Genomic DNA, 27131 nt, shown 5'->3' with positions numbered 1-27131 from the left:
TCTGTGTCCTCCCCGCATCTACCACAGTGTTCAGCACTTAGTGCAGATAGTGATATGTTGGGGAGTTTGGGAGAAAGTGACTGCCTACCATGTTGACTCATGAGTTCAGCATCACTGAAGTCCCTGGAGCAGGTGTTGTGGAGGAACCCCTGGAGCCCCTAGAGGGCCAGGGACCTGCAGCAGGAGGTGCCAGAGCTCAGGAAGCTCGCAGGCCAGCAGGAGGAGTGGCCAGTTTGCAGCAGCCTCAAGTGGCCCTGACCCGCGGGGTCCAGCTGGAGTCACTGGTGTTAGAAACACAGGGGTGTGTCCAAGGGGTGAGCGTAGGTGGGCTGCTTGGAGGCACAGCTCCGCCCAGCTTTTCACCTCTGTCAGGTCCCCTCCTGGGCCTTTAGTGGGGGCCTCTCTCCTAGCAGGGCCTCCTCCTGGGCCTCAGGATGGACTGAGCCTACCTCCCTGGCCAACTCCGAGCTCTCCTGGGTGCAGCTCGGGCGGTGGCTTGACCGCCAGGACTATGCCTTCGTTTCAGGAGCCTTAAAACACTCCTGACGTTTTCCCAGAGATTTTCTCTATCTCACTCTCAATAATGTAATTCTCATCACATCCCTGCATGAAACTGGCTCCCAGGTGTTATCTAGCTCAGGAAGCCTTGGGTATTTTTCTCAGGGAAGCCCTAAAGAGCAAATGGGAAAGCCTGCCCAGCCGAAGCCAACAGGTGTCTATTAAATCTATTTACATTGAGACCCTTTTCCCCCCAATCCTCCTTTATTAGAAAAAAAATTTGGATTTAGAGAAGGAAGAAAATGTCTTGCAGGAGGGGTGCCAACTGCACTTTGTCTACAATGCTCTGCTCATTCCTGGCAGGCAGACTCCAGCTCGGTCTGAGGAGGGTCCAAACAGAAATTGGGATGCTTTGGGGAAACTCCCTCCAGAGACGTCCCTGGTGGTCCAGTGAGACTCTGCGCTTCCATGCAGGGGGTGTGGGTTCCATCCCTGGTCAGGGAACTAAGATTTCACATTAAGGCGTGGCAAAAATATATACATAAAACTAATAAAATGAGCAAATGGCTTAAAACTATTAAAAAGACACACACCCAAAAACCTCTCTCCAAAAGCAGAAACCGACTGACTCTCTCTCTCAGGGAACCACCCTGGGCCTGACCCCGTCAGCAGGATGATCCCTGAGGAACAGATGGAGAAGAAAAGGACTTTTTAAATGACAGCTGCAACAACCTCCCCATGAGTGTCCTCGAAAGACTGGACGTCAGAAGCCAGAGCGCATTCCAACGTGGCCGGAAATGGAGAAAGAAGACTGAGGACTGGTAAGGGCCATCACGGGGTTGTGGCCTGGCCTCTGGCCCTTGGCCCCATTCTCAGGCAAGTTAAGAAAACCACCTTAGCTTTGCAGAGACCTCGAGAGAACCAAGGGTAGAGCACAGATCAGGGCCATCACCCAAGGTTCCAGGAGACACCTTGCTGGTGAGGAAGGAGAATGTGGAAGTTCTGCCATGTGCTGGGAACCTGTGAAGTGCTTGGCCCTGAAGCAGATGGGGTGGGGCCTCCTGGGAGTCAGCCTGCTAGTTCACCAGGTGTCCGGGAAGTTGGTGCTTTGTCCACAAAGATACAGACAAGGTCTGCTCTCTGGAGGGACATAGGGGCCCGTGGGTCACTGTTCTGTACATCTGTAGCCCAGAGTGTAGGTGGCCAGGCCCAACCAGGACTCGCAGCTAAGTTTAACATCTGCAAGGCCACAAGTCATCCCAGAAAGTAGGTCTGGCTGTCACTGTGTAGCCTGAGTGAGCCACGAAAGCTAACCTTGGGCTGGAAGAGGGGAGCCCAGGGCCCTGCTGACATGTGGTCCTGCTGCTGATACCGTGGGTTGATTCTATGGATAATAAAAGATTTCACAGAAGACCCCCAGGAACAGGCCTTAGAGACCGATTAGAAATAGGCCCCCAGGTGTTAATAGCAGTCACCATCTCTGCTATAAAGAGAGTGCCTGGACAATAAGCTTTTGATTGCCGATTCAGAGACATCCATCTCGAATAAACATACTGCCAGCTGTGTGACACAGTTACCAGCTACACAAGCAGATGAAGAGCCAGGCTGCTTCACCCATCAAGTCTCCAGTCAGAAAGCCCTGGATGACCCAGACAACTGCCTGTTTGAGGGACCCCGTTTTTCCTTTCCAACACACCAACTCTTGTTCTTATGTTTTAAATTCATCAACAAAGACTAAACCTACAAAATTTTAGGTACTCCACTCTCCACCCCAGTAAAGGTAGAACCCCAGATCTGTGCCCCTCTCTCTCTCCTATCTTGCTGGGTGGCCCTGGGTGTGCCATGTACCTTCCAGGACTTGTTAGTAATAAACCTTGTTTTTACAAAGTTCCCTGATGGTTATTGCTGAGGTGTGTCTTGTACTTGTTATAAGAACCACTTGCTGGAGGAGTGGTGAGACTGGGAGCCCCCAGGGCCTTCAGGTAGGGAGGGAATGCAGCATCAGGGTCTTTTCCAATAAGTCGGCTCTCACATCAGGTGGCCAAACTATTGGGGCTTCAGCTTCAGCATCAGTCCTTCACTGAATATTTAAGCCTGATTTCCTTTACGATTGACTAGTTTGATCTCCTTGCAGTACAAAGGACTCTCAAGAGTCTTCTCCAGCACCACAGTTTCAAAGCATCAATTCTTCAGCGCTCAGCTATCTTTATGGTCCAACTCTCACATTCATACATGAAAGTGAAAGTGAAGTCGCTCAGTTGTGTCTGACTCTTTGCAACCCCATGGACTGTAGCCTACCAGACTCCTCAGTCCATGGGATTTTCCAGGCATGAATACTGGAATAGGTTGCCATTTCTTTCTCCATACATGACTACTGGAAAAACCATAGCTTTGACTATATAGACTTTTGTTGGCTGAGTAATATCAACTGCTTTGGTGGCTCAGAGGTTAAAGCGTCTGCCTGCAATGCGGGAGACCTGGGTTCCATCCCTGGGTCGGGAAGATCCCCTGGAGAAGGAAATGGCAACCCACTCCAGTATTCTTGCCTGGAGAATCCCATGGACAGAGGAGCCTGGAGGGCTACAGTCCACGGGGTCGCAAAGAGTCGGACACGACTGAGCGACTTTCACTTTCGCTTTAATACAGTAATGTATACAATGTATCAGAGAAGGCAATGGCACCCCACTCCAGTATTCTTGCCAGGAGAACCCCATGGACGGAGGAGCCTGGTGGGCTGCAGTCCATGGGGTCACTAAGAGTCAGACACTGAGCAACTTCACTTTCACTTTTCACTTTCACGCACTGGGGAAGGAAATGGCAACCCACTCCAGTGTTCTTGCCTGGAGAATCCCAGGGACGGGCAAGCCTGGTGGGCTGCCATCTGTGGGGTCACAAACAGTCAGACACGACTGACGTGACTTAGCAGCAGTGGCAGCTTTTTAATATGCTGTCTAGGTTTGTCATAACTTTCCTTCCAAGGAGTTAGCCTCTCTTAATTTCATTGCTGCAGTCACCGTCTGCAGTAATTTTGGAGTCCAAGAAAATAGTCGGTCATGGTTTCCACTTTTTCCCCTTCTATTTGCCATGAAGTGATGGGACCAGATGCCATGACCTTAGTTCTTTTAATGCTGAGTTTCTAGTTTTGTTGTTTTTTTCCCCCCTAGGTTTTTTTTTTTTTTCTTTTCTAATAGTAGCTATCCTAGTGGGTGTTTTGATTTGATTTCTCTAATAATTATTGATGTTGAGTATCTTTTCATGTGCTTGTTGGTCATTTGTATATCATCGCTGTACATATGTCTATTCAAGCCCTTTGCCCATTTTTTAATCAGGTTATTTTATTTTTTTTGTTGAGTTTATTGCTATGTCTCAGCACCTGGACACACGGGAACAGCTTGTCACTTCACACTGAACCATGTGCAAGTCAGCTCGCTGCTCACACGAACTCTGCCTGCCTGCTGGACCACATTCTCACATTGCAAAACTTAGTTTTATCTGGTAACTGACCTCTTGATGGCCTATTCGGGAATCCCAATGTCCTGTTCTCTAATTCCCAAATGAAAACAAAACAAAACAACTCTGTCCTTGAGCATAATTTCTAATCTTTTCTTTCTGATGTGGGTGTGTGTTTAGATGATAAACTCACCTGGTAGAGCTGAGTTACGTTTCTGTTTCGTAAAACAAACGAAGGTGTGACATGATGTCCTTCAAAGCCCTTCTAGGTCTCACTGAGCCCACGGAGGGAGGCTGTGTGTTGCTGCTTAAAAGCTGGGGCTTCACAGGGGTGCCCTTTGGGGTGAACAGAGCAGGTGTAGCTCTAGCCAGGCAGGGGATGGGGGGCCTGTGTCCCTCTCCAGTGATTTTTTTTTTTAAGGCAACACTGTTTTGTCTCCTGGTTGCTGAGACCTTGATGAACCACGTGTGGAGGGAAGAGCATTAAAGCAAGGACATATCTACTCAGGACTCAGTTGAAACAGCCATCATCAGGCAGAGGCCACAGACCAGACCAGCATAGAGCACGCTTGCTGGGCGCCTGCTCCCAGCCGCGAGCAGCATGGCTCTGCTGGAGAGCCATAGGTGGGTGTACAGACACATGTCACTTTTAAGAGCCAGTGCCTAGGCCCTTTGGCAGAAAGAGATGACAGGAAACTGATAAAAACCAGTTTTCCTTTTAAAAATGTTTAAGAGAGTGAAATTAGAATCCAAGATAACTTTAAAAAAAATTAAAAAAAACAGTAATCTCAGAGGAAGTGAAAATTGCTTCATTTCGATAAAAATGGTCCCCAGAGCTTCCCTGCCATCACTGTGATTCCCCAAACTCTGCAAGGCTTCTCAGGGAGCCCAGTTCCTCGTGGAGTCTTGGCTATTATTTCCCCTTTTAAGGAATTTGTGTTTTTTTCTCCTTGGTTTAGTTTAGGGTTTTTTTTTTTTTTTTGCATGTATCCTTTTATTGAAAACCAAGTTGTAGGTAAATATCAGCTTCTATGGTATGCCATTCATGGCAAATTGTTGAGGAAAAAAACAGATGACAAAACAACATGATGTCAAATTTGCTTTTAAAAAAAGTATATATTTAAAACGTAGGCGAAGACAGACAACAGAATGTTAAGCATGGATATCTAGGTGTTGGAAGACAGTATTTTTCTTCTTTTGTGTGCTTTTTTGCACTTCCCCAAAATTCTTTCATCGAATATTTTTTGTTACCAGACTTTAAAATAGGGAATATTATTTTTAGAATTAAAAAAGAAATCCTTAAAAGTCCTCTTTTTCCCACCTAATAAGCCTGGAAGTTTGCATGTGCTGCTGTGAAATGAGGCCATCAGAGACCCAAGGAGAGACCCCAACTACTTCCCCATTCCCCCACCACCACCCAGGAGCAGCGACCACATCTCATTCACCGAGAGCACACCTGGCAGTTTCTGGGGGGTGGCTGCTGCACAGCAGCTGGGTGTGTGAAGGTTGGCCAGCCATGCCACACCTATCCCATCTTTCCACCAAGGCCACCTGAAGAGAGCTTGTCGTTCCCGTCTCCCTGCCCTCTGAGCTGGTGGGGCCCACATTGTTCAGACCAGACGCAGTGGCATCTGCCCCTGATATGTGGGGATGGAGGGTCAGCAAGCATCACCCCTGGGGAAATCAGTTATGGCCCAATGCCAGACGGCCCTGTGCCTTGGGTCATGCTCTCTCCCCCCCACCCCCATACACAAGACAAATCACTTCCTGAGTCACACCCAGCGCTCTCAGCCTCCTCTCCTTGCTCTCGGCCAGGCTCCATTAGTGCTGACTAACCCCTCACCTCCTGCCCCCAGCACCGCATCACACGATGATGAGATTGTGAGCCTGGCTGCACGCGACGCTGAAACCAGGGCTGAAATGCAGAAAGAGCAGGAAAGAAGACGCAGTGACGATTCTATTTGCTCTGATGTCTGCCTTGCTCTTCCTGCCCTGCTGGCTAATTGGATGCCACGTGTGGACAGCTTCCCAGATGTGTAGCCACAGACCAGGAAGAACAAACAGGAAACTGTCTTTTAACCCGTTCCCTGGGCCCAAGCCCCAGGCACTGTGCCTCACCCTGGACGAGGTGGTCTCTCCCCGCCCCCATGCCTGGGTGGGCAGGGATGGGTACCACTGAGATGCCTGTGTACTGGTGGTGGAATCATTTGCCTGAGGGCACAGAGCTGGTGGCACCTGGCACATGTGGGGTGGGAGCCTTTTCTCCAGGCCTGTCCCCAGGGCACACTGTCCCCTACAGCCTGAGGTCACACGGTGGAGGGGCTCCTGTCACTGCTTCAGGTTAACTCTGAACGTTGGCTATTTCTCCCCCGATTCTCACTGTACGAAAACCCAGCTGTCACCCAGGAAACCCGCTGGCATCCACCAAGGTCCACCTGGAGGGCAGCGCTGGCCCCCAGGGCCCTCCATCCAAGCCTGGTTTTTCTGTAATTTGGCCGCTCAAGACTTCAAAAGTGGGCAGGGAGCTCCTGGAACCTCAAGTTAGGGGAAAAGTCTTCCATACTGTCTCCTCTCCTTGCATCCACAGTGGCCACTGGTCAGACTGTGACAAAAGCCGGCCCTCTGGTCAGCTTTCACTGAGGCCACCAGAAAAGTCACGACTCAGGTAAGCCAGGGATGCTCCCAGAGGTGTGACACCCACTCCCCGTTTGCTCTGAGCCCCTAAGCACTCTCTTCACCACCAGCCCTGAGTTCTTCCAGCAACAGCGAGCACTTCCTGCAGGTTTCTACCCAGTGAAGATGCCGTGGAGGAAGCACATGCAGACCGGAAATGCCGTCGTCTCTGAGTATCCCCTCCCGATTTTGATTTTGCCCTTGAGTCAGCGTCGCAGGCTCCTCCCAGTTCCCCCACCAACAGGCGACTCCTTCCACCTCCCCAGGCCCTGCTTCCTAGTCTACGAGATGAGGGTGCCACGGGGACAAGCCGGGACCCCCAGGCCTGTTCTCTGCGGCTGGGCCTGGGGTCTCTCTCCTCCCTGTCCGGCAGGTCTTGGTACAGACCAAGGGCCAGGACATGGTGTGTGGACCAGCAGGCAGGTGTTCTGATGACTCTTCAGATCACACCATGTGGCTGAGCCAAAGACTGGCAGGACATGTTCAGCACTCACAGGAACACCTTTCCAGAGATGCGGTGAGCAGAGACGGACAGAGGCTGCTGGTCCTTCTCGACGCCACTTCCAGGGTTCAGTTTGGAGCCTGTTGTCCTTACAGCCTGCTGCTGCTGCTGCTAAGGCACTTCAATCGTGCCCGACTCTGTGCGACCCCATAAATGGCAGCCCGAGGCTCCTCCGTCCATGGGATTTTCCAGGCAAGAGTACTGGAGTGGGTTGCCATTGCCTTCTCCTCTTACAGCCTGGGGACATTCTAAATGTCTGCTATTACAGGCACCTCCTCCCATCCCAAGAGGTCAGAAACCCAGCCACGGGACCAGGGCCACCTGACCAGCTCACAGGCAGCGTGCCTGGTCATCTCCAGCAGCACAGCCAGCTACATAATAATTTTTAACTGTAGTTTTGCAACTGCAGTTAGTAATCAAAAGTCAAAAGTCTTACAGTAAATCCGATAAGAGAAACAAAGTAACTACCAGAAAAGAGAGGAATTCAAGGGAGGAAAAGGGTTAACAGGACCAGCTCAGGCTGAGCCCATTGAGACAGAAAAGCTTGGCTCACATATTCTCTGAGAGAAAATGACTGAGTAAGGAGGTCAGCCAGCGTAAGGCATCAGAACGTAACGAACCATTTTAGACCAAACTGCTTCCTGGAAGGGATTGCCTCTCATTTTTATTACATCCAAAGTGGATGGAGGTCTGGCAAAAAAAAAAGAAGAAGGAATAAAGACTTAAGGTTTTATGGAGAAAATTCTGAGTCTGAAAGAGACTTAGTCGAATTTGTGTGCTGAAACGAGTGCTTCAGAGAAATGAAACACCAAGATAAGTGAGTGGAGAAACTGGTCATCATGGAGGAGCTTAGAATAAGAAGAGGGTGCTTGAAAGGAATAAAAAGAAGATGAAATAATATTTGGAGAGGAGAAAGGCCATCCTCAGGGTGGGTGGAGGTAAGGCCTGAGCAGTGAGTCATGGCTGTGATTAGCTGATTCCAGGTATCTGTAGCACTGTGCTGGTCTGAACTGTGATCACTGCCTTTTTTTTTTTTTACTTGCAAAAATCAAAGTATCATGTAGTTTTCCAACTTGCCTGAGGCTCCAGGTAATGAAAGAAAAGGATGAATCATTGTAAGATAGAGGTTTGAAGAAAAAGCCCGATCATTCAATGACAAGATCAGTTTAACAATCCCCACGATGTTTGTCTGACAGAGGAATGACTATTTTTGGATTTGACGTAGCAGAGATATATCACGAGCCTATTTACAGCTATTTGTGGTGTAGGTCCACTGAGAGAATCAGAGAGCTCAGGGTTTTGATGTAGCCTGGTTCTCAAGTGTGTTCTTGTAGTAACAGTTTGTTTCAGGAGTAATCATGAGGGGTTTTTGAGACGTTTATGAGAACAGTAACTGCTGCTGCTGTTGCTGCTAAATCGATTCAGTTGTGTCCGACTCTGTGCAACCCCATAGATGGCAGCCCACCAGGCTCTCCCGTCCCTGGGATTCTCCAGGCAAGAACACTGGAGTGGGTTGCCATTTCCTTCTCCAATGCAGGAAAGTGAAAAGTGAAAGTGAAGTCGCTTCAGTCGTGTCCAACTCTGTGCGACCCCATGGACTGTAGCCCACCAGGCTCCTCCATCAGTGGGATTTTCCAGGCAAGAGCACTGGAGCAGGGTGCCATTGCCTCCTCTGAGAACAGTAGCAGTAGTAGCTAAAGCTTCAATGGTGGTTCCTACGTGTCAGGGACCATTTGGGGTCCTCCCCACAAGGTAACTCCTGTAACCCATTCTCCTGTAACCTCCTGGGTAACCTCCTATTAGGAGCCATTATGATCCCATTTTTCAGATGAGGAATCTGAGGCACGGGAAGACCTGTCCAAAGTTACACAGCCAGAAAGAGCAGAGCCTGGGTTCCTCAGTACCCACTCCCACACTTGGCACTTGTTCACAGTTTTCCTTATAATCTATAAAAGAAATTTGACACCACACAGAAAGGTGCAGGGCCTGTTATACAACTTCACCGGCCCTGTGACCATGAGGTGCACCCTTCAGTTCTTTACAAACATTTTGACATGTATGTTTTATATCTATGGATCATATACATTGTTATTTTTCACGTTGCAAACATATGTATAAGTAGCAATATACTCTATTTGCTTTGTATCGCTTGCTAGTTTTTTCCTCTCATGGTTAGGATTGAGATCTGTCCAGATAGACATGTGTCACCCAGGTTCGTGGACCCTGGCCACACCTGGCTCCTGGGCATTTGAAACGTGGCTATTCCAGCTGAGATGTGCTATGTATGTAAAGTACAGAGTAGATTTCAAAGAGCGCTTAGTCTCTCAGTTATGTCCAACTCTTTGTGACTCCGTGAACTGCAGCCCACCAGGCTCCTCTGTCCATGGGATTTTTCAGGCAAGAATACTGGAGTGGGTGGCTATTTCCTTCTCCAGGGGATCTTTCCAACCCAGGGATAAAATCTGTGTCTCCTTCTTTACCCTCTGAGCCATCGAGGAAGCCCAGATTTCAAATACCTCTTTGATAATTTTTACTGATCACATGTGGAAATGATAATATTTTGGATACACGAGTTAAGTAAAATACAGTACCAAAATCAATTTCACCTGTTTCTTTTGATTCTTTGTGTGTGGCTACCAGAATACTAAAAACGACAGAAGTATTTTGCCTTCTGTCTCTGTCGAGGGCGCTCATTCAGCTCACTCCTCTTAAATGCCCTAAGTCTGGGAGAAAGTCTCAATAGTCAGAAGTGATTGTTACTGCTCCCAGGGACTTTTCTAAGTGATATATGTGGAATAACCCATTCAGTCTTCCTGGGAGGTTATGCAGAGTCTGAAGCTATGAGCCTCAGACGGGCTGAGCAGGGCCTGGGCTGGCCACCAGCAGCCCACAGGGTCCTTAGAAGCAGGGAGAGCTGCCCAAGGACTCAGCAAGCTTTACTCTGGGCGTCAATGCCACACGGTTGTTTCTGTGGGGTTTCTGCTTTTCTTCTTCTTCTTCTTTTTTTTTTTTTTTTACTTTCAACAGAGAAGTTCTGAGCAGACAAACACTTCTGTTAATTTCAGCTTTAATGAAGCCAGCACAGGCAGTGTTTCTCTGACATCTGCCTGAAATGTTATGAGGTCAGCTCCACTCTTCACCACTAATTAACTATTTTTAGGGCAAACTGTCAAGGCACCTACTCCATTCCTGCTTCCTACGTTTTCAATTCATTTTCTTTACCCATATCTATTTATACCTGAAGTGTTTTGTTTTTTTTTTTAAAGAGATACCCTCATCATTCTACCAATGATAAAGTTGGGGCTGGTAATGAAGTTATAGAAATGCCAGGAGGGAAAGATGACGTGTGATTTCTACTGGGAGATTATTGATGAATGTGGAATTCTTTTCCAACTCTGAATAAAACCTCACATTAACATTTTGAACCACAAAGTCACAGGGCTGGTAGGGACCTGAGGTCTCCTCTGTGTTGGTTAAGACCAGAGTCTTGCTGTCTGATAGCTGTGTGGCCTGGGTCAGATTCTTAACCATCTATAAAACAGAGACGCTAACATCTACTTTCCAGAGTTTTTTGTGGATTACATGAGATGATTGTGCTCTGTCCCTTGTACCTACTTTCAATCCACAGTATTTGTGGTAATTACTATTATTATCATTACACCGCCCTTATGTCCCCAGGCAATTCCAAGGGTGTACAGCCTCTTCAAGCCCGTTTGGTCCTGTCCCAGGAGGACCTTCTTCCTCCTTCTCCACCAGAACCCTGAACTTTCCCTCAGGGGGAGAGGCCCACAGTCAGCAGCCCCCCACCTCCCTGTGCTCACCTGTGGGGTGCAGTTTTTATAAGAAAGCTGTGCTAAGGCTGTTACCAAAGTGCCCTCTGACACACCGTCCACCCTCCCCACTTCCTTCCACAGTCTCCTCCCCTGGGACTTGCCTCCACAGACTCCTCCTAGATGCCTCTGAAATACCAGCATTGATGCTTCCTTGGCACCGGCCACCTTGCTCTTCAGTAGGGGGGGACTTCCCAGCTAGGATGCCAGTCCCCATCACACAGCCCCCTCATTGTGGCTCGGCAGGGCTTGTTTTGAGGAACATACCCACAAACCCACCAGGAGTCCCCTACTTTGACCTAAGAGCCCACTGCTGCTAAGTCGCTTCAGTCGTGTCAGACTCTGTGCAGCCCCATAGGCGGCCGCCCACCAAGCTCCACCGCCCCTGGGATTCTCCAGGCAAGAACACAGGAGTGGGTTGCCATTTCCTTCTCCAATGCATGAAAGTGAAAGTGAAGTCGCTCAGTCGTGTCCGACTCTTAGCAATCCCATGGACTGCAGCCTACCAGGCTCCTCTGTCCATGGGATTTTCTAGGCAAGAGTACTGGAGTGGGGTGCCATTGCCTTCTCCGCCTAAGAGCCCAGGGCTCATGCAAAGGACACCTTCAAGGGTCAGCCATGTGTCTGAAATTGGAAAGTGGTTTGGGCTCTGCCATGACCCTGAACTAAAGATTTTAGAGGTGAGCACACTGAGACCGGGGGCTTCAGGAGCTGGCCCACAGGTACAGAGAGTAGCTGACATTGACTTCTCCCTCGGATACAGTATTTATTCCTTGTACTAATCCCCTTCGGCCATCTCTGCTCGGAGTAAGTTGAGACAGACCCCACCCTTCCCCCACAGTTAGCACAGCGTGTGTCACCCAGAAGATGCATATTAACTGTTCGGTTTATTTCAGGGTCCATAGGGTAGGTGCAAGACCTCGTCCCTGGAGGCTTCTGCGCGGGGGGGAGCCATGGGTCTTTCCCCTCGGATCCTCCACGGGCCCAGGGCCTGACATCCGCAGGTGCAGAGATGCTGTCCACTCTTCCTGAGGCCTCATTTATCTTCCTCTACAGGTTGCTTTTGGATTCTCTTTGTAACGTGAATAGGAATGAGATGTTATTCCTGAAGTATACCTTCTATTTCTGACTATTGAAAAATTTAGCTGTCTCTGCGCACCACCAAATCCAGGCTACCAAGGACCAGCCGCCTGTTGCCTAGTAACGACCGCCAGGCCCGGCCCCGCCTCCGCGGCGCACGATGGTGACGTCATAATCAGCAACACTTCCGGCGCGCGAAGCCGCCTGCCCCCTGATCGGCTGCGGGGGTCCGGGACACGATGGCTTCTGTAGGGGTTGCTGCCGGCCGGCAGGCTGAGGACACGCTGCCGCCGCCCGCCGAGCCTCCGCTGCCGGAGATGAAGCCGCTGCCGCAGCCGCAGCCGCCTCCGTCTGTCTCTGCGCAGCAGCCGCAGCCCGCGCCGAAGCCTCCATCCCCTGCCGGCGTGAAGGCGGAGGAGAACTGCTCCTTCCTTCCCTTGGTTCACAGCATCATCAAATGGTAAGGGCCCGGGGGAATCAGCCCGCACGCCCCCCGCTGCCCATCACATGTCCGAAATCCAGGGGCGCCCCGCGGTACCAAGGGGGAGACACACCCGGAGGGGAGCGGCCACGCCGAGGCCACCGCGAGCAGTCCCAAGAGTTCAGCAGTCCCTCCTGGGAGTAACCAGGCCCCGTGCTGGCAAGCAGCGTTCTTAAAACGAAGCCGATGTAGACAGCAAGTGCACAGACGCTGCGGGCAGACCACTCGGGTGCAGCCTGGTGAGCCTGTTTTCCCACAGATCCGACAGATACGGGTCATCTTCCATGTGTGGCACACTGCTAAGTGCTGTGGCGTGTACACGTGGAGGGGTCGACTTTTCATCCCCACCTTGCTCACCAGTTAGAAACTCATGAGCGGAATAACCCATAATGCAAAGAGATTATAGGGGTGATGTTGGGAACTTTACAGGAGTAGGACACTGACCTCCGGACAGCACTGGGGTGCCCTGTCCCGGCGACACGGGGTGATTGTCTTCTTTTGGCCAGTCTTCAGATCACCTGAGTTTTCAAACTTATCATTAGAAGGAAAACACACACACACACACAGCCAAAATCTCCCCAATCCCCACATTTGCCCAAATTATTAACTGTTATTTATGTCCACATGATAGCAAAGTTTAAACCCCTGGGCTTGAACTTTTTATTCAGCTGTTAAAAAATAAAAGCAAAGTGGATTACAACAAAGTTGTAATCTTTTACAGTAACAAAGTTGTTACTTTTACAGTAACATTCAAGTGAACATCAACATGCTCTTGGATGTTTTGCTGAAATGGAATTGATACTCACAATACAAAAGTATTGGTGATGGCCTAGCCGGTTTAGAGTTGAGGCGGATTAGATTCACTTGCCCTGGGATGACCTGACACTTCCACTGCTTTTCAGACGACTGTGAAGACTTTGTTCTCACAGTAGTCACAGTAGACCTTGACTTCATCTGGCTTCACTTGGTGTGAACATAGTGTTTATCGGGCAAGGCAAACTGTTCTGTTCCCAGGAGCCTGTGATCAGGTAGCACTTCTAGGCAGAGTGACCAAGCAAACACACACAGAAGCAGCCCTGGAGTCCCAGGCATTATCCAGGATCAAGCCAAATATGCTTATTCGGGTTTTAGAAAAAATACGGAAAAATGAAAACACACAATGTACACATTCTCCGAGTCTATTTTTGACCCTGATAGAGCAGTTGGGTTGGGCTGGCCTTAAAGATGGAACTGTATTGTCTGTGAGAAAGAACATGGGCTTTGAAGTCAGATCTTCTTGAGTTCAGATCTGCATGTTGATGCTTGCTTGTGTTGGAATTTTAGTTAAGTGCATAGCCTTTCTAGGCCTTGATTTTCTTATATCTAATATATGAGTAATAATTGTTCTTTGTTCAGTCGCTCAGTCGTATCTGACTCTTTGGAACCCCATGGACTGCAGCACACCAGATTTCCCCATCCTTCACTATCTCCCAGAGTCTACTCAGTCTCATGTCCATTGAATAGGTGTTGCCATGCAAAAATGAACCACAAATGATAGCTCTATAAGGTACCAGCTGAATGACCTTGGTCAGACAGCTTAAAGGCTTGTACTTTCCCAAGATTTGTTTTAGGAGAGAGTCAGCCAGTGTCTGGACTGGGGAACACTAGGCACATTGTGGGAGCTGGGGGAAGGGAGCCATACTGAGAATAGGAGCTTGAGAGCAAGTCCACAGACTGGACATTGAGACCCAGCCCCACCCTTCACCCATACCTCCCCTTTCCTGTCCCCAGCTTCTCAACTGACAGCCAAAGAAAATAGACTCTCTTGGGTGTCTGACCCCAGAGACACTGAGCCAGGGAGTCGAGGAGTCATCCGAAGTTTTTGAGCTAGTGCTTGGGTTTTGTGAAGGTAGATGGGACAGAGGGCTTTAGGAGGAGGAGAGGACTGGGGTCCACAGGAAGCTGGGGAGTAGGAGGAGGAACAGGGATGAACTGAAGGTGGTGGCAGGCAGAGCTGCAGCACTGACTGAGGGGACGGTGGGTGCCCAGCACACACAGGTGCAGGTGTGGGATGGTCATCCCCATTCAGACCGCAGGTGATCAGTTACAAACATCCACATACCCATAACAGCCATGTCATCTAGCTGTCCGAGGTGCATTTCAGGTGAGAAAAGCAAGAATCAGAACCATGTGTGTAGTGTGGTTACATTTTTGTCAAAACAAATTGAAAAGTGATTCAGTTACACATATATGGACATTCTTTTTAAAAAAATATTCTCTTCCATTATGGTTTATCATAGGCTATTAAGTATAGTTCTCTGTGCTATATGGTAGAACCTTATTGTTTAGAAAATTTTGATTTTTTTGTTTGTTTATACCTTGTCCTTTCAGACTTATGTGTTGTGAATCAGTTTTCTTAAAACTATAATTTAATTTCAAAATTGCCTTGGGACTTAAATTCATAACAATGTGTTAGCACATATGCCATCCAAGTGGAATGATTTCAGAAGTCCAGATGGTGTCTGTCAAGAGTTGTAGATCAGAGCTGAGACATGAAGGAAACAGAATATAAAACGCTTCCTTGAAGCTGGGGTGAGGTGCACCAGAGTTGGTGTGTGTGAATCGAGGACCTCAGAAGACAACAGGAAATGTCTTTATTTGTGCCCCAGAATAAACTATTGATTCTCCAGATCTTGCTTCCAAGTTCGAGTTATTGATAAATAGTGAGCAGGCCCCAGTGTATCTCATCTTTCAGGAATGAGCTCTAACTAGCGGATCACCAGGAAAGATGGCTATTCTGTCTGCGTAAGCAGAGAAATGATGAATAATAAACATGAATTAGCACCATCTGGGTTGAAATTGCCCAATAGGGATGAACGTTTATTGAGAGAAAGAAATGATCCTTGACAGCTTTCCCCTCTTGTGCCTCATTGGGTGACTTTTAAAACAGCCTGTGCATCGGCTTTTAGATTTTAGTCTCAACCGCCTGTTTTCAAAGGCTCATCTACCCATTTCCTAACTTTTAAAAAATATACAGGAGCAACTGATGGGCTGTTTCTGTGTTCTCAGGTGAAGGGTTTTGTTCTTGCTTCCTTTTAACTTTGCCGAGACAGGGAACATGGGTCTCCAGGCAGCCGACAATAGCTACGAGTGAAGATATCCCACCTTTAAAGTGAGTGGGACCAGAAGGCTCAGTTTACCTGAGTTGGTGGGAAAGGTGGGAGAGAGCGAGTATCTGCTGAAAGTTTTCCAGTAACTGTGACTAATGTAAAATTTATGAATAGCTCTGTGGAAATCAGACTGCATGTTAACAGGTTCAGGCATCAGAACATCAGCTAAAATTAGCTCTTGCTCATTGATCGTCTCCTGAATGACCTATAGTGTCTCACGTTAGAAGGAATGTGGTACTTCATTAGGTTTTACTTTCCACTTGTTGCCTGATGTTGGTGATGGTTTTTCATTCATTCAGCAGATATGTAGGAACTTACCTGTGTTCACTCTTTCAGCAAATGTAACTTTGGTGCCTGCAGGCTGGGCTGGGGAGGCAGCCCTGGAGGAAGACCCAACTTCCCATGTGCACCTGCTGTGGGGAGGGGGGGCAGGGGTGCCTGCCCATCCCCCAGTGCACTGATCAATGTGCAAGTGACAGGCATTCTAATGCGGGGTTGGGGCCAGTGAGGAGGGAGCTCCCAGGTTGCTGGTGCTAACGCCTGCCCTCTGCCCCCGCAGCATGGACAAGGACAGTCCTGACGTCCACCAGGACCTGAACACCCTGAAGACCAAGTTCCAGGAGATGCGCAAGGTGGTCAGCACCATGCCTGGCATCCACCTGAGCCCCGAGCAGCAGCAGCAGCAGCTGCAACGCCTCCGAGAGCAAGTCCGGACCAAGAACGAACTGCTGCAGAAGTACAAGAGCCTGTGCATGTTTGAGATCCCCAAGGAGTGACGAGCCGACCCCAGGAGGAGTGCTGGGGCACCGGCGTCCTATCTCCCAGCCCTGTGGAATGGCTCTGGTACTGCCTGCTTAGCTGAACTTTACCCCTGACTGCAGAGCCAGTGCCCGAGCTGGTTCCCTGGGCATCCTTGTGTGCTGTCCCCCCGTCCAGATGTGCAGTAACTGCCTGCTGAAGGAGGAAGCCTTCCTGGGGCTGGGAGTGGGGCCTCCTCTTGCCTCTGGGGAGGGACACAGCAGGAAGGGAGGCGGCTTCCCTATGCCCCTCCCCACCCAACCCAGACGGTGGTTGTACCAAGAACCTGGTGTCCAGTGAGCAGTGTCTGTGGACAGTTAGGCCTGCACACGTATGGAGAAAGGCCTTGAGAGAAAGGCATGGTTTCAGAGACTATGCGGTAGCCTTTTGCCCTGGAATAGTTGTTTCTTTCTGTTTGAAGCATGGGTGTTCATGGGTATCAACCAGGAGCCCACCAGGCACCCCCCGCCTAGGTTCTCTGCTACCCATGTCCTTGTTACTTGTAGCTCTTGCTTCTTTGTCCCCTGTTACCTTCAGTCAGCTTGTTTAGCCATCTACTGCCCGAGAATGGCCAGGCCACCTCAGACCACGTGGTCTCATCAGCCATGGTCTGATGAGATGAACAGACACCCTCTTCAGCTTTCCCAAGTCCTGTCCCTGGTTCACCAATGACCTCCCCTCCGGCCTCATTGCGTGCACTGGGGGGTCACATGAAAAAGGACAGCTCTGGGCCATGATTCTGATGGCCTCTTGGGGTGGGGGAAGCTGGCCCTGGCAATCGTGTGGCCCAGGCCTGGTTCATAGATGTTTATAAACACCCTTGTTTTCTCCAGACAGACATTGCGTTTGTGTGACCAGCCTGAGGTGAAAGCCTCTGAAACATGTGGGGACAAGTGGCGAGTATCACTCAGATCTAGAGTGGGCTCATCCCTGTGCCAGCCGCGTCAGGGCTGACAGGCACCCGCCAGTTGGCAGGAATGTAGGCTAAGGGTGTTCTGAGCAGGAGCTCTGTCTGAGTCTGCTGGCAGCCACCTGTCAGGTGTCCAGGGGAAGGATGAAGTTTCAGCAGCCTCATCCAGAGGAGCAGGCTCTGAATTTAAATGGGTGTTACCTGAGGCCAGCTCTGCTGCGGGGCTGTTATAAACTGAATCAGTTATTTTTTTGAAGTTTCAAGAGTACAGTACTGTGTGGGCCGATTTTAAGGCTCCAACCAAATAACCATGGAATGTGAAGCTCAGAAATACCAGGCGGCTGGGCCTTGCTGCGAGACTGCAGTGGACACGGGCTCCTCGTGGGTCTCCTCTGTGCTCCAGTGTTGTGACCTGTGACGCTTTGCAAGAATGTGATTAAAAGAACTTGTGCTGTGCTGTCAGGACATCTTGGGTCTGTACTGAGACATTCACATTAGGACATCCCCGCGATAGCTGAGAGGAAAACCTCTCCTTTACGCAGAGGAGACTGAGCAACTGGGAGCACCTCCACTCCATGCCCCGCCGCCAGCCCCAGGACATGGCCACACCAGCTACACCAGCATGAGCATGGGGTGACCCTTCTGGGAGTGGCATCTGACTCCAGGGTACAGGTGGTCCGGAGGGTCGTCCTGCCTGTGATCAGCCCCTGGGCCATCATCCCTCCTTGTGGATGTAGGTCAGGTCCTGGCAGGGAGCAGTCCACTAAAGCAGAGTTACAGTCCTCCCCTGGGACACCTGGACTCCTCACTTGGATTCCTGGGCAGCAGGCACCATGTGGAGGCATTGCCCACAGCCCTCAGAGCAGCCCCCAGCAGAAGTGTCTGCTCTCTGTGTTTCACAGGTGGAAAGTCGGGCTTGCCAGCTGTCCCTTGCCCCGGGCTTGTGCAGTCTCGTGGTGGAGGGAGCTGGGTCACCAGGCGGGAGCCGGTGCCCTCAGCTGTAGAGGGGGTGCTGGACCCCCCTGAGGAGGGAGGGAAGCCGGAGGATCCAGGGCCACAAATGGTGACTAGATCCAGGTGGCTTGGTGGTGGAGTCTGCAGCCGACTCAGGATAAGGGTCCTGCACAAAGGAGGGCTTGAGTGACCCCTTGAACCGTTGATAGTTCCAGGTTTGGTGATGTTTTGTTGCCCTGGGCCTGTGCTAAGCATAGGACATGCTGGTCAGTCCCGGAGGCCCTTGGGGGGTCAGGGGGTGGGGGGGCAAGTAGGTGGTGCATGGCTAAACCCTGAAGCCCTTTATTTGTGTTCTGGCTTTCTCAAGAATGGCTCCTAAACAGAAGGGCTTCCAGCTGTTGGGAGCTTTTCTGGGGCCTCTCTCCAGGGAGCTGTTTTCAGGCCAGGGTTAATCTCCAGCTCTGGGAAAAGTGAGTCCAGTTCCACAGAAGTAGAGACCTGCCCTCCCTCCTCCCCCATTTCTAAAGCCAGAGGAAGCATGGTTTTCCAGTTTAAATTATTTATTTTATAGTAAAAAACCAGTAACAATAACTTTAAAGACTCAACACGCAGTACAAACACCTAGGTAAGATCTTGTTCATGTCCAGGGTGACACCAGAACTCTATTATAAAGTGCAAGTTTTATGTTTTGCTTTGTGCAATTGCACACACATGTAAACAAGTCACTCCCTATGATCTGACCCCACCCTCGGTTTCAGGCCAGCTGTCATGGCAACCCCCAATCACATAGATAATGCCCCGCTCCTCCTGCCGGCCGGACAAGCTTAACTTCCACCCCCGCCCCCATTTTTAGGGCTTTGTGAGAAACGGAGTGTTGGGCGCCAATGGGCATCGGAAGTGGGGGGAGTCGGGCCTCAGCCAGTTTTCGTTCCTTCCCCGAGCAGATGACGGTCCCTTCTCTGTTCACTGAGTCTCCCCGGTGCACGGGCTGGGGCGCCGGGAAGGAGGACGCCCGAGGTTTGGGGCACGTGGCCTGGACACTCGAACTACAGGGCCTCCTGAGGCTCTGCGGCCGCGTGGGGCGGGGGCTCCTAGCTGATGACGCAGCGCTCCTTGTCCTTGGCCTGGCTGCCGCCGCTGGCCTTCTCGCGGATGTACATGAGGTCGCTGTGCACGCTCGGCCTGCGCGCCCAGGGCGCCAGGATGCCCAAGGCGTCGTCGCGGTCGCCGCCCGCTCGCCGCAGCCTCTTGCCCTGCAGCGCCTTCTGGTGCAGCGCCTCGCTGTGCTGCGCCGACACGCGGCGGTGCAGGTCCGGGCTCATCTCGCGCGGCAGGTTGGCCATGGCGAAGAGCGCGTGGAACATCTGATCCAGGCTGCTGTTCCTCTTGGCCGAGATCTCGAAGTAGGCGCAGCGCCGGGGGTCGGCGCCCACCAGCTGATGGATCTCGCGCGGCTCGACCTGGCGGTGGAAGTCGCGGTCCCCCTTGTTGCCACAGATGACCAGGGGCACGTCCACGTCCTCCTTGGTCTTGTTCTTTAGGCACGACTTGGTGTCGAGAATCTGCCGCTTGAGCCTCCGGACCTCCTCGAAGGAGTCGCGGTTGTCCAGGCTGAACACCAGGATGAACACGTCTCCTGCGGGGGACAGAGCGGAAGAGGGTGAGGGCGGCTACCAGGGGACAGCTGAGGCGGGCTGACTTCGGGGGCTCCGGCCGCCGCAAGGGGCACTGCGGTGCCCTCTCCAGCGCCCATAGTGGCGGGCGGACCGCGCCTCCAGCCAGCGCAACCCGGGACAACGGGTTCCCGTCACCGAGGCGGCGCCCTCCCTCCCCATGCCCGCTGCTGGCCGCCCGGGCTCACCGGTAAGGATGGAGAGGCGCCGCATGGCGGGGAACGGGTGGTTGCCGGACGTGTCGAGGATGTCCAGTTGGTAGATCTCGCCGCGGATGCAGTAGAACTTGCGGTGGAAGTCCTCGATGGTGGGCGTGTAGGCGTCCTCGAAGCGGCCCGTCAGGAAGCGCGACACGATGGCCGTCTTGCCCACCTTGGACGAGCCGAGGACCACCATGCGGTAGCAGTTCTTGGCCGGGATCCTCAGCTCCGAGTCGCTCGGGCACATCTTCTTGATCATCGCAGACAGTTTCATTGAGCAGAGGGACCGAGGGGGCCGGGCGCAGGGCCGTGAGACGAGCGCAGGGCAGAGTTCGGCTCGGCCGGCTCGGGCTTGGGTTCAGCGGGGCTCTGAATTCCGGACAAAAGCTCTGGCTCTGCGCGTCCAGCACCGCCCTTATATGCAGCCCGCGTGGCCGCCCCGCCCCGCCGCGCCTTGCGCGTCACGGTGCGCACTCCCGCGGGCGCCACTGCACCCTCCGTCCACCTCCGCTGGCCGCTGCCCTCTCCCGCTGGCGGGACTTGGGAAGAGCAGCCCAGGGTCTGCCTCCGGCTTGCGGGCACGCGGACCCTGTGCTTCTCCGCTGCTTCAGCGGCCGCAAGGGCTTCGGGGACCCAGTTCTGGCTGTGCTTCCGACCCCTTGCAAGGACCCCGGCCCCCGCCCCCGCTTCCCCACCGCAGGACTCACACGCGCGCGCTTTCTTTGGAACGCACTTTCCTCGGAGAATAACAACATTGGGCAGCGTGACGGCAGGTGTGTGCCAGGTGCCAGGCACCGCGCCCGGGTCCCTGCGCACCTTCGGACCAGCTCTGAGAACGGGGCTGGCCCAGCCCCCTGGCGTCCCGGGCGGCGGTGTCAGCGGGAGGTGGGCGCGGCGCGCTCCCGCCGCCAGAGGGCAGCCGAAGCCCCGCCGGCGGAGCCGGGATCCCGGAGCTCGGCTCTAGGGGCTGGAATCTGCGAAGCCGGAGTTTCCGGACCCCGCGCCCCACGGCAGGCTTCAGCTCCTTTCTCCCAACCAGAGAGGCGCTGATTCCTGGCAGGAGTTCCTGTTGGAGCCTGGAAGGACCAGAGGCTTGCCTTTCAGTAGTCAGGCCGATGTCCCCTCCCTCCCTTCCCCATAACGTCTTGTGCCTTTGGAGTCCCATGGGCCAGCATTTCCATTTTCTAGTTGGGGGGAGATAGTCTGGAAGCCAGGATGACCCTGAATGCTGCGTGGGCATCACAGCAGTCGCTGGCCTTCTCTGGACTTGGTATTCCTCTCCTGAAAAATGGAGCTTTGGCTCTGGTTGGGAACTTGCAAACAGTGTAGGGGTGTGGTAATAACAACAATGGTAAATGACCCACAAGGCCGCAGAACAAACCAGGGGGCAGCAGGCTGATCAGTAACCAGGAGTGGGCTGCTGCTGAAAGGCCTGGGAAGAGGCTGCCGGAGCTGGCCAACTGCAGCCTGGAACTGGTGGAAAGGCCATTGCTCCCCATGGTGACAGGCGAGGCTGGGCTGTGCTGCTTCTGATTTGGGAGAAAGCCAGGGCTATCACCTAGTGCCACCAACCCATCCACACAGGCCGAGCTCTGGGCAGTGACAGGGTACCAGTCCGCACACAGGTTTGCACAGGGCCTCTGGACTCTCATGGGCTTCTCAGGCAGCCCTGTGTGACCGGGATTCCAGCAGAATCTCCTGCCCTTTGCAGGAGAGCCAGGAAAATGTTAGCTCCCATTTATCCCATCCCAGGCACAGTCTTTGGGCTTCCCTAAATAGCTCAGTTGGTAAAGAATCTGCCTGCAATGCAGGAGACCCCGGTTTGATTCCTGGGTTGGGAAGATCTGCTAGAGAAGGATTAGGCTACCCACTCCAGTATTCTGGCCAGGAGAATTCCATGGACTGTATAGTCCATGGGTTCGCAAAGAGTCAGACGTGACTGAGTGACTTTCACCTTCAGGCACAGTCCTTAAGTCCTTCTTCGTGGCAGGCTTGAGGGGTGGAAACTATTACTAACTCGATTTTACAGACGGAGAAACTGAGGCAGGGGAATGACTTGCCCAGGGCCCACAGCTTCAGGGTCCAGCTCTCCCTAGGGAGGCCAGTGGGCCAGGACCGAGCCCAGAGTCAGAGCCTTCCTCCCCCCATCTCCCGGTCAGATGTCAGGACTGGGATGATCTCACTCCTCTGGCCCCTTCCAGCTGGTGACAGTGGCAGGTACTGAGCCCAGCCTGGGTTCTCAACCTCAATTCCCAGCACCTGGGCGCGACTCCACCCACAGATGCCAGGTTCTGGGACTTGTCCCTCAAGTCAGCTAAGTTCATTAGGCCCTGAGCCCACCTGCCGTTCTTTCCCCAGAGTGTGCCCCCACTCTCCAGCCATTGCATTAATTCTAGGTTGCCCAGGTTTATGATGATACCGATGGTCTTGCTTTCTGGGGCTGGGCACCTGCCTGTATGATTTCTTTGCAATGCAGCAAATTTCTGGCTCAGAGTGGAATGGGAAACTTTTAAACCATTTGGTAAAATATTGGGGGTGGGCTGGAAGCAGACAGCTGGCCCCCAAGGCAGGAAGTGTCCACCATGGCCTGGTCTGCTGGTAAAGAGCGGTTTAGAAGGTTCCTGAAAGTTGTGTTGAGGCATGCGGAGTGCTGGCCCGCCCCCCGAGATCACCCCCAGGAGCTCTTTGCACAGAGGGTCCTGTGTCACCCCAGCTCACAGCCATGGCCTGACGAAGAGAACACAGCTAACTAGAGCTGCTTTCCCCTCTGACCTTGCCTCCGCAGCCGAGGTCACAGCTGTCCAGCAGTTTCCTCCTCAGCTGTGGGCTTTTCCCATCATAGCAGACCCTCCTTGCCCCGGGCCTGACTCCCACAGCTGCGTGACCCAGGAGTCAGGCAGTCCTGCCCTGACAGAGAGACAGCTCAGGCCATGGGGGCCAGGACATCAGAGGTGCCCACAGGGGTGAGCTTCCTGTCCTTGCAGGTATGCAAGCAGAGGCACTGGTAAGACCTGCCTCCATGCCTCCTTCAGCTCCTCGAACCCTGAGACCTCTGAATCCCAGACACCAGAGGGCAGCCTTGAGGAGCTCCATGGCAAGGCCAGCTGGCACTGCCCACAGCGCCCAGGGTGAGCATGGCTACAGGGGCCACTTCACAGGTGAGGATGCTGAGGCTAGGGGGCCAGGTGCACAGGTGGAGCCCCCAGTCTCCCATCCCAAAGGGAGTAAAGTATGTTCTGTGCCCTTGGTGGGCCAGGGGCTGTGCAGGTGAGGCTGGGCCTGGACAAGGGCCCCACCCTGTGCCCACAGCTCTGTGGTCAGGCCTGACCACAGGCCCGGGGCCCCATGGCTGCTGATCCTTGTGGCCACATGAGGTCCACGGGTCATTAGGAGAGAAATGTCAGAGTAACTAGAGATGCCAGGGAGGGGCTCAGTGCTTCCCTCCCAGGAAGCTGAGGCTGGGCTGTCCCCCGGAAGGGCAGAGTGGGGCGAGGCAGGGAGCACAGGAGGCCCAAAGGCCTGGACAGTCCCCCGACTGTCCATTGTGGATGGCGGCACCCATCCCAGCTCATGGACCCTCTCCTAGACCCCAGCCTGCCCCTCCCTGACCTGGACAGATGGAGACCAAAGGGGGATGGGTCAGGTGCCTTTTATTAGTCAGGACAAGGCGGACAGCAGGGCAGGGCGCTCTGGGGCCACAAGGCGCCTGTCCAGAGCCCTCAAGCCATGTTTCCAAGGCATTAGACAGTCCTCGCCAAGCACCGCTCTCCCCCTCGAGGGGCCTGTGCTCGGGGCAGGCCTGAGGTGGGAACTCTCCCAGAGTGGCCGTGGCCGTCAGCTCCTCTTGCAGGCCTGGGAGGCTTTCTGCTGATAGATTTCGGCGGTGAAGGGCCTGCAGGGGTGAGAGGCTCGGTCAGCTGGTGCTGAGCTTGACGCTGCCACCCATGCTCCCCACCCAGGGTGGACAGGGTTGGGGGTCTGTGTATGACCAGAAAGAGCCAGCACTGTCAGCCTGGCTCCCAGGCCTGTCCTATACCCGGTCAGCTGCCCATTTGCTGCTCTGACAGTGACCTGGCCGTGGCCAGCTGCCAGGGTCATAGGGAGGCCCTGTAGGGAGAGGAAGGGCCAGTGCGGGTCGCACAGGCACACGGTGTCCCCAGCCCGCGACAGCGCCTACTCACTCCTCATACACGATGGCGACCATGTAGATGAGTGCCACCACCGCGGTCAGCAGCAGGCCGGTGGGGCTGGCGTGCCTGCGGGGAAACGCTGGGTCAGGGGCAAGCCCGGGGCCAGCCTTCTCTCAGACGGGGGTCCACCTCACCACTGCCCATCCAGGCCCGGGCCTCAGGCCTCCAGCTGCAGCTGGAGACTCACTCAGGACAGAGTGGAGGGAGAACACGGGGAGAAATGAACAACTGGCCTCCCCGAATCACCCGAGCGGTCGGCATGTTTTTTTCCGCACAGGAGGTCGTGGGGCCTCTGCCCACAGGAAGCCATGTTCTCAGGCTGTTTTCTAGAAATGGGGCCAGGGCACCCAAAGCCAGGTGGAGTGTCCAGTGAGCCCCTTCACGGGCTCTCTGCTGGTGACCGCTGCTGGGGCTATGCCCCCACATCCAGACAGTTGAGGAGGAGACGAGAGGAGCCCCTGGAGAGCCCAGGAGCTGGAGGGGAGCATGAGGCCCAGGCTGGGGGGCTCAAGGCAGCCATATGGGTACCCCCCCAGGGACCCTCTGCCTGCCCACCCCCACTCCCCAGAACCTCACACTGTCTCTCCGGGGGCTTCAGGGACAGTGAAGGCCAAGTGCCCCCTATGACACCCCCACCTTCGATTCTGTGGACTCCATTCAAATTGACCTTGAGGGTGAGCTGGGCCACCTGGTCCTCGGCACTGCCACGAGGACATGCCAAGGGCACAAATGCTTTGGGGCTGAAACGAGATCTGCCCTCCTGAGCCCCTGCTCACGGCCCTGGTGCTGCTTCCTGGAGTGGGCAGAGCCTCCCCCCACCCCACCCCCAACCCACCAGGAGACCTCAGGGCCAGGGCTCTGTGGCCACAGTATCCCTAAGGTGGCCAGCCCCAGCCTGGGAAGCCGGTCCCTTGTCAGCTGGGCACAGACCCTGAACAGGAGCCAAATGCCCTTCTCTGTTCTGTCTGTGTGAACTTTCCCACCTTGAAAGCACTGTCACTGAACAACCGTGTGCAAGTGATCATCCCACACTGCAGATGAGGAAACTGAGGCTCACAGGGACCCATGTGCCAGAGCCTGGAGTGGGGTGGGGGTGGGGAGTCCCAGGGACCCAGCTGTGCACCTTGGGGAGGGGTGTCTCACTCAGGCTGACGAGCTGGTGCCCCAGGAATCCCAGCGCCTTGGACCTTCTGGGGCTTCCACACACCTGGCTGCTTGGGCCAACGGGAAGCTCTGTCTGTGGGGCCCCAGGTCAGGGACAGATGGGCTGGGAAGGCCTGGGAGCAGCCCTGCTGGGTCAGCGTCTGGCAGCCCCGGGTAATGGAGTATGTCTAATGGGCTCTCAGAGGAAGGGCTCCCTCCCCTGTACAACTGAGGCCCCTCATCACCACATGGCTGGTACCCTCCTGAGGGGCCTGTGGGAGCCTGGGCCCCTAGGGTTTCTCATGTGTTCTTGAGAGCCTTGGCCTAACAGCCCTGTAGAGGGGGCAACCTCTCTCACTCCTGGAGACAGAGAAGACCCACTCTGTGATTTTGCCCTGGGAGGCCCCATCTAAGCACAGAGGAAGAACCTGTGTGTGTGTGCATATTGTGGGAGGTCAGGGAGGACTTCCTGGAGGAGGGGACACCTCAAGTTGGGTTTGGAAAGATTGACTGGGAGTTAAAGTGAGAGGAAAGGTGGGTGTGCTGGCAGGGAATTTTGCAGAAGAACCTCTGTGGGGTTCGCCCTGCCAGTCTCAGGTAGGAGACACTATGGGGAGTGGGTAAGCCTGTGGAGGCAGCATGCCTCCCTGGATCCCGCTGCCCCAGTCCAAGAGAGAGAGGCCAGGCTGAAGGCAGGTGGGTGGGGGGCTTCCTGGTCTGAAGTGGGCACAGGCAGGGGGTCCCAGCAGACCCACAAGTGCCCCTCCAGCTCCTTGTCACTCAAAGCCCAGAGCCTGGATCCCATGTACCCCCCAACCCCTGAAGGTGGGGCTGGTGGGGGAACGTCCACTCCAGACGGTCCACCATCGAAGTTTGTTCCTTTAGGTCCTATCGTCCTTCTGGACTCTGGGGTCACCTGTGACCTTCCTGGAAAGTTGCTTTCTAGCATTCAGTAAAAGCAGAATTCTTTCTACAAAGAAAACCTTTCTATGGAAGAAATCCTCATCCAGAAAATGGACAGATAGGAGATGCCTTGGGGGGCATGTGTGCCAGGCTCCTGGACTGTGGGTTGCTGGCCGGAGGAGCCCCAGTCAGTGGGGCGTGGATCCTGCAGGCTGGCTGCGGGCAGGAGGCCTCCCTGCCACTGGGTTGGCAGCCTATGGTCCCTAGGCCAAGGTCCCCCACCCCCCAATTATATCTGTAATTGTTTAAGAAAATCAAAAGAATATTTTGTGACTTGTGAAAATGACGTGAAATTCAAATTTCGCAACCACGGCCACTCCGTCACCTGCTGCCCAGGAGCCTCCTGCTCTTTTAAGAGGAAGTCTGCCGACCTTGTTCTAGGATGTTCTCTGCTCCCACCAGTGAGGAACTCCCCAGGAAAGGAGCCCTGACCAGTGCCCTGGGCTCCAAGGGCACGAGGGCTGACTCACACGATGGCCCAGCCCAGGTAGATGGCTGTGCTGCCCCAGTACATGGGGTTGTCCAGGATGCTGAACGGGAACATGGTCACTCTGGCCTCCTTGAGGATCCCGAAGTAGTCGCCTGCAAACAGGGCGGGCAGGAAGGAGGGTCACAGCCTGGCTGCCCCATCCAGCGG

At 53.5% G+C, this 27131-nt stretch overlaps 3 protein-coding genes across 11 annotated transcripts in view; 1 reads left to right on the top strand and 2 right to left on the bottom strand.

Moving 5' to 3' along the window:
- MED9 (mediator complex subunit 9) lies at positions 12217-17836 on the top strand. Its single transcript, XM_005693626.3, has 2 exons — positions 12217-12493; positions 16223-17836. Exons 1-2 carry the CDS (start codon positions 12273-12275, stop codon positions 16437-16439), a joined length of 438 nt encoding a protein of 145 aa, XP_005693683.1. The 5' UTR covers positions 12217-12272; the 3' UTR covers positions 16440-17836.
- RASD1 (ras related dexamethasone induced 1) lies at positions 18868-21238 on the bottom strand. The gene is made up of 2 exons (XM_005693625.3): positions 20187-21238; positions 18868-19961 (listed from the first exon to the last, which is right to left on the bottom strand). The coding sequence occupies exons 1-2, from the start codon at positions 20470-20472 to the stop codon at positions 19417-19419; spliced, it is 831 nt and encodes a 276-aa protein (XP_005693682.1). The 5' UTR covers positions 20473-21238; the 3' UTR covers positions 18868-19416.
- The window catches only part of PEMT (phosphatidylethanolamine N-methyltransferase), a 36249-nt gene continuing 32949 nt past the window's right edge, over positions 23832-27131 (bottom strand). For all 9 annotated transcript variants that reach the window (XM_018064798.1, XM_018064799.1, XM_018064791.1 and 6 more), the window contains 3 exons: positions 26965-27076; positions 24380-24454; positions 23832-24090 (listed from right to left, as the gene is read on the bottom strand). In XM_018064798.1, coding sequence (XP_017920287.1) covers positions 24033-24090; positions 24380-24454; positions 26965-27076 — 245 coding nt within the window. In that variant the 3' untranslated portion in view covers positions 23832-24032. The remainder of the gene's footprint in view (positions 24091-24379; positions 24455-26964; positions 27077-27131) is intronic.

Source organism: Capra hircus, chromosome 19 (genome assembly GCF_001704415.2).
Source record: "Capra hircus breed San Clemente chromosome 19, ASM170441v1, whole genome shotgun sequence".
Lineage (NCBI taxonomy): Eukaryota > Metazoa > Chordata > Mammalia > Artiodactyla > Bovidae > Capra > Capra hircus.
Note: the sequence above shows the minus strand (reverse complement) of the source record. Positions and strands in the feature narration are given on the sequence as shown.

Bases quoted from the DNA above. Each gene is read 5' to 3' on its own strand.
- RASD1 (XM_005693625.3), bottom strand. From the start codon at position 20,472: ATGAAACTGTCTGCGATGATCAAGAAGATGTGCCCGAGCGACTCGGAG. The intron at 19,962-20,186 runs GTGAGCCCGGGC...TGTCCCCCGCAG, and splicing joins GCGCCTCTCCATCCTTACCG to GAGACGTGTTCATCCTGGTG.
- MED9 (XM_005693626.3), top strand. From the start codon at position 12,273: ATGGCTTCTGTAGGGGTTGCTGCCGGCCGGCAGGCTGAGGACACGCTG. The intron at 12,494-16,222 runs GTAAGGGCCCGG...CTGCCCCCGCAG, and splicing joins GTTCACAGCATCATCAAATG to CATGGACAAGGACAGTCCTG.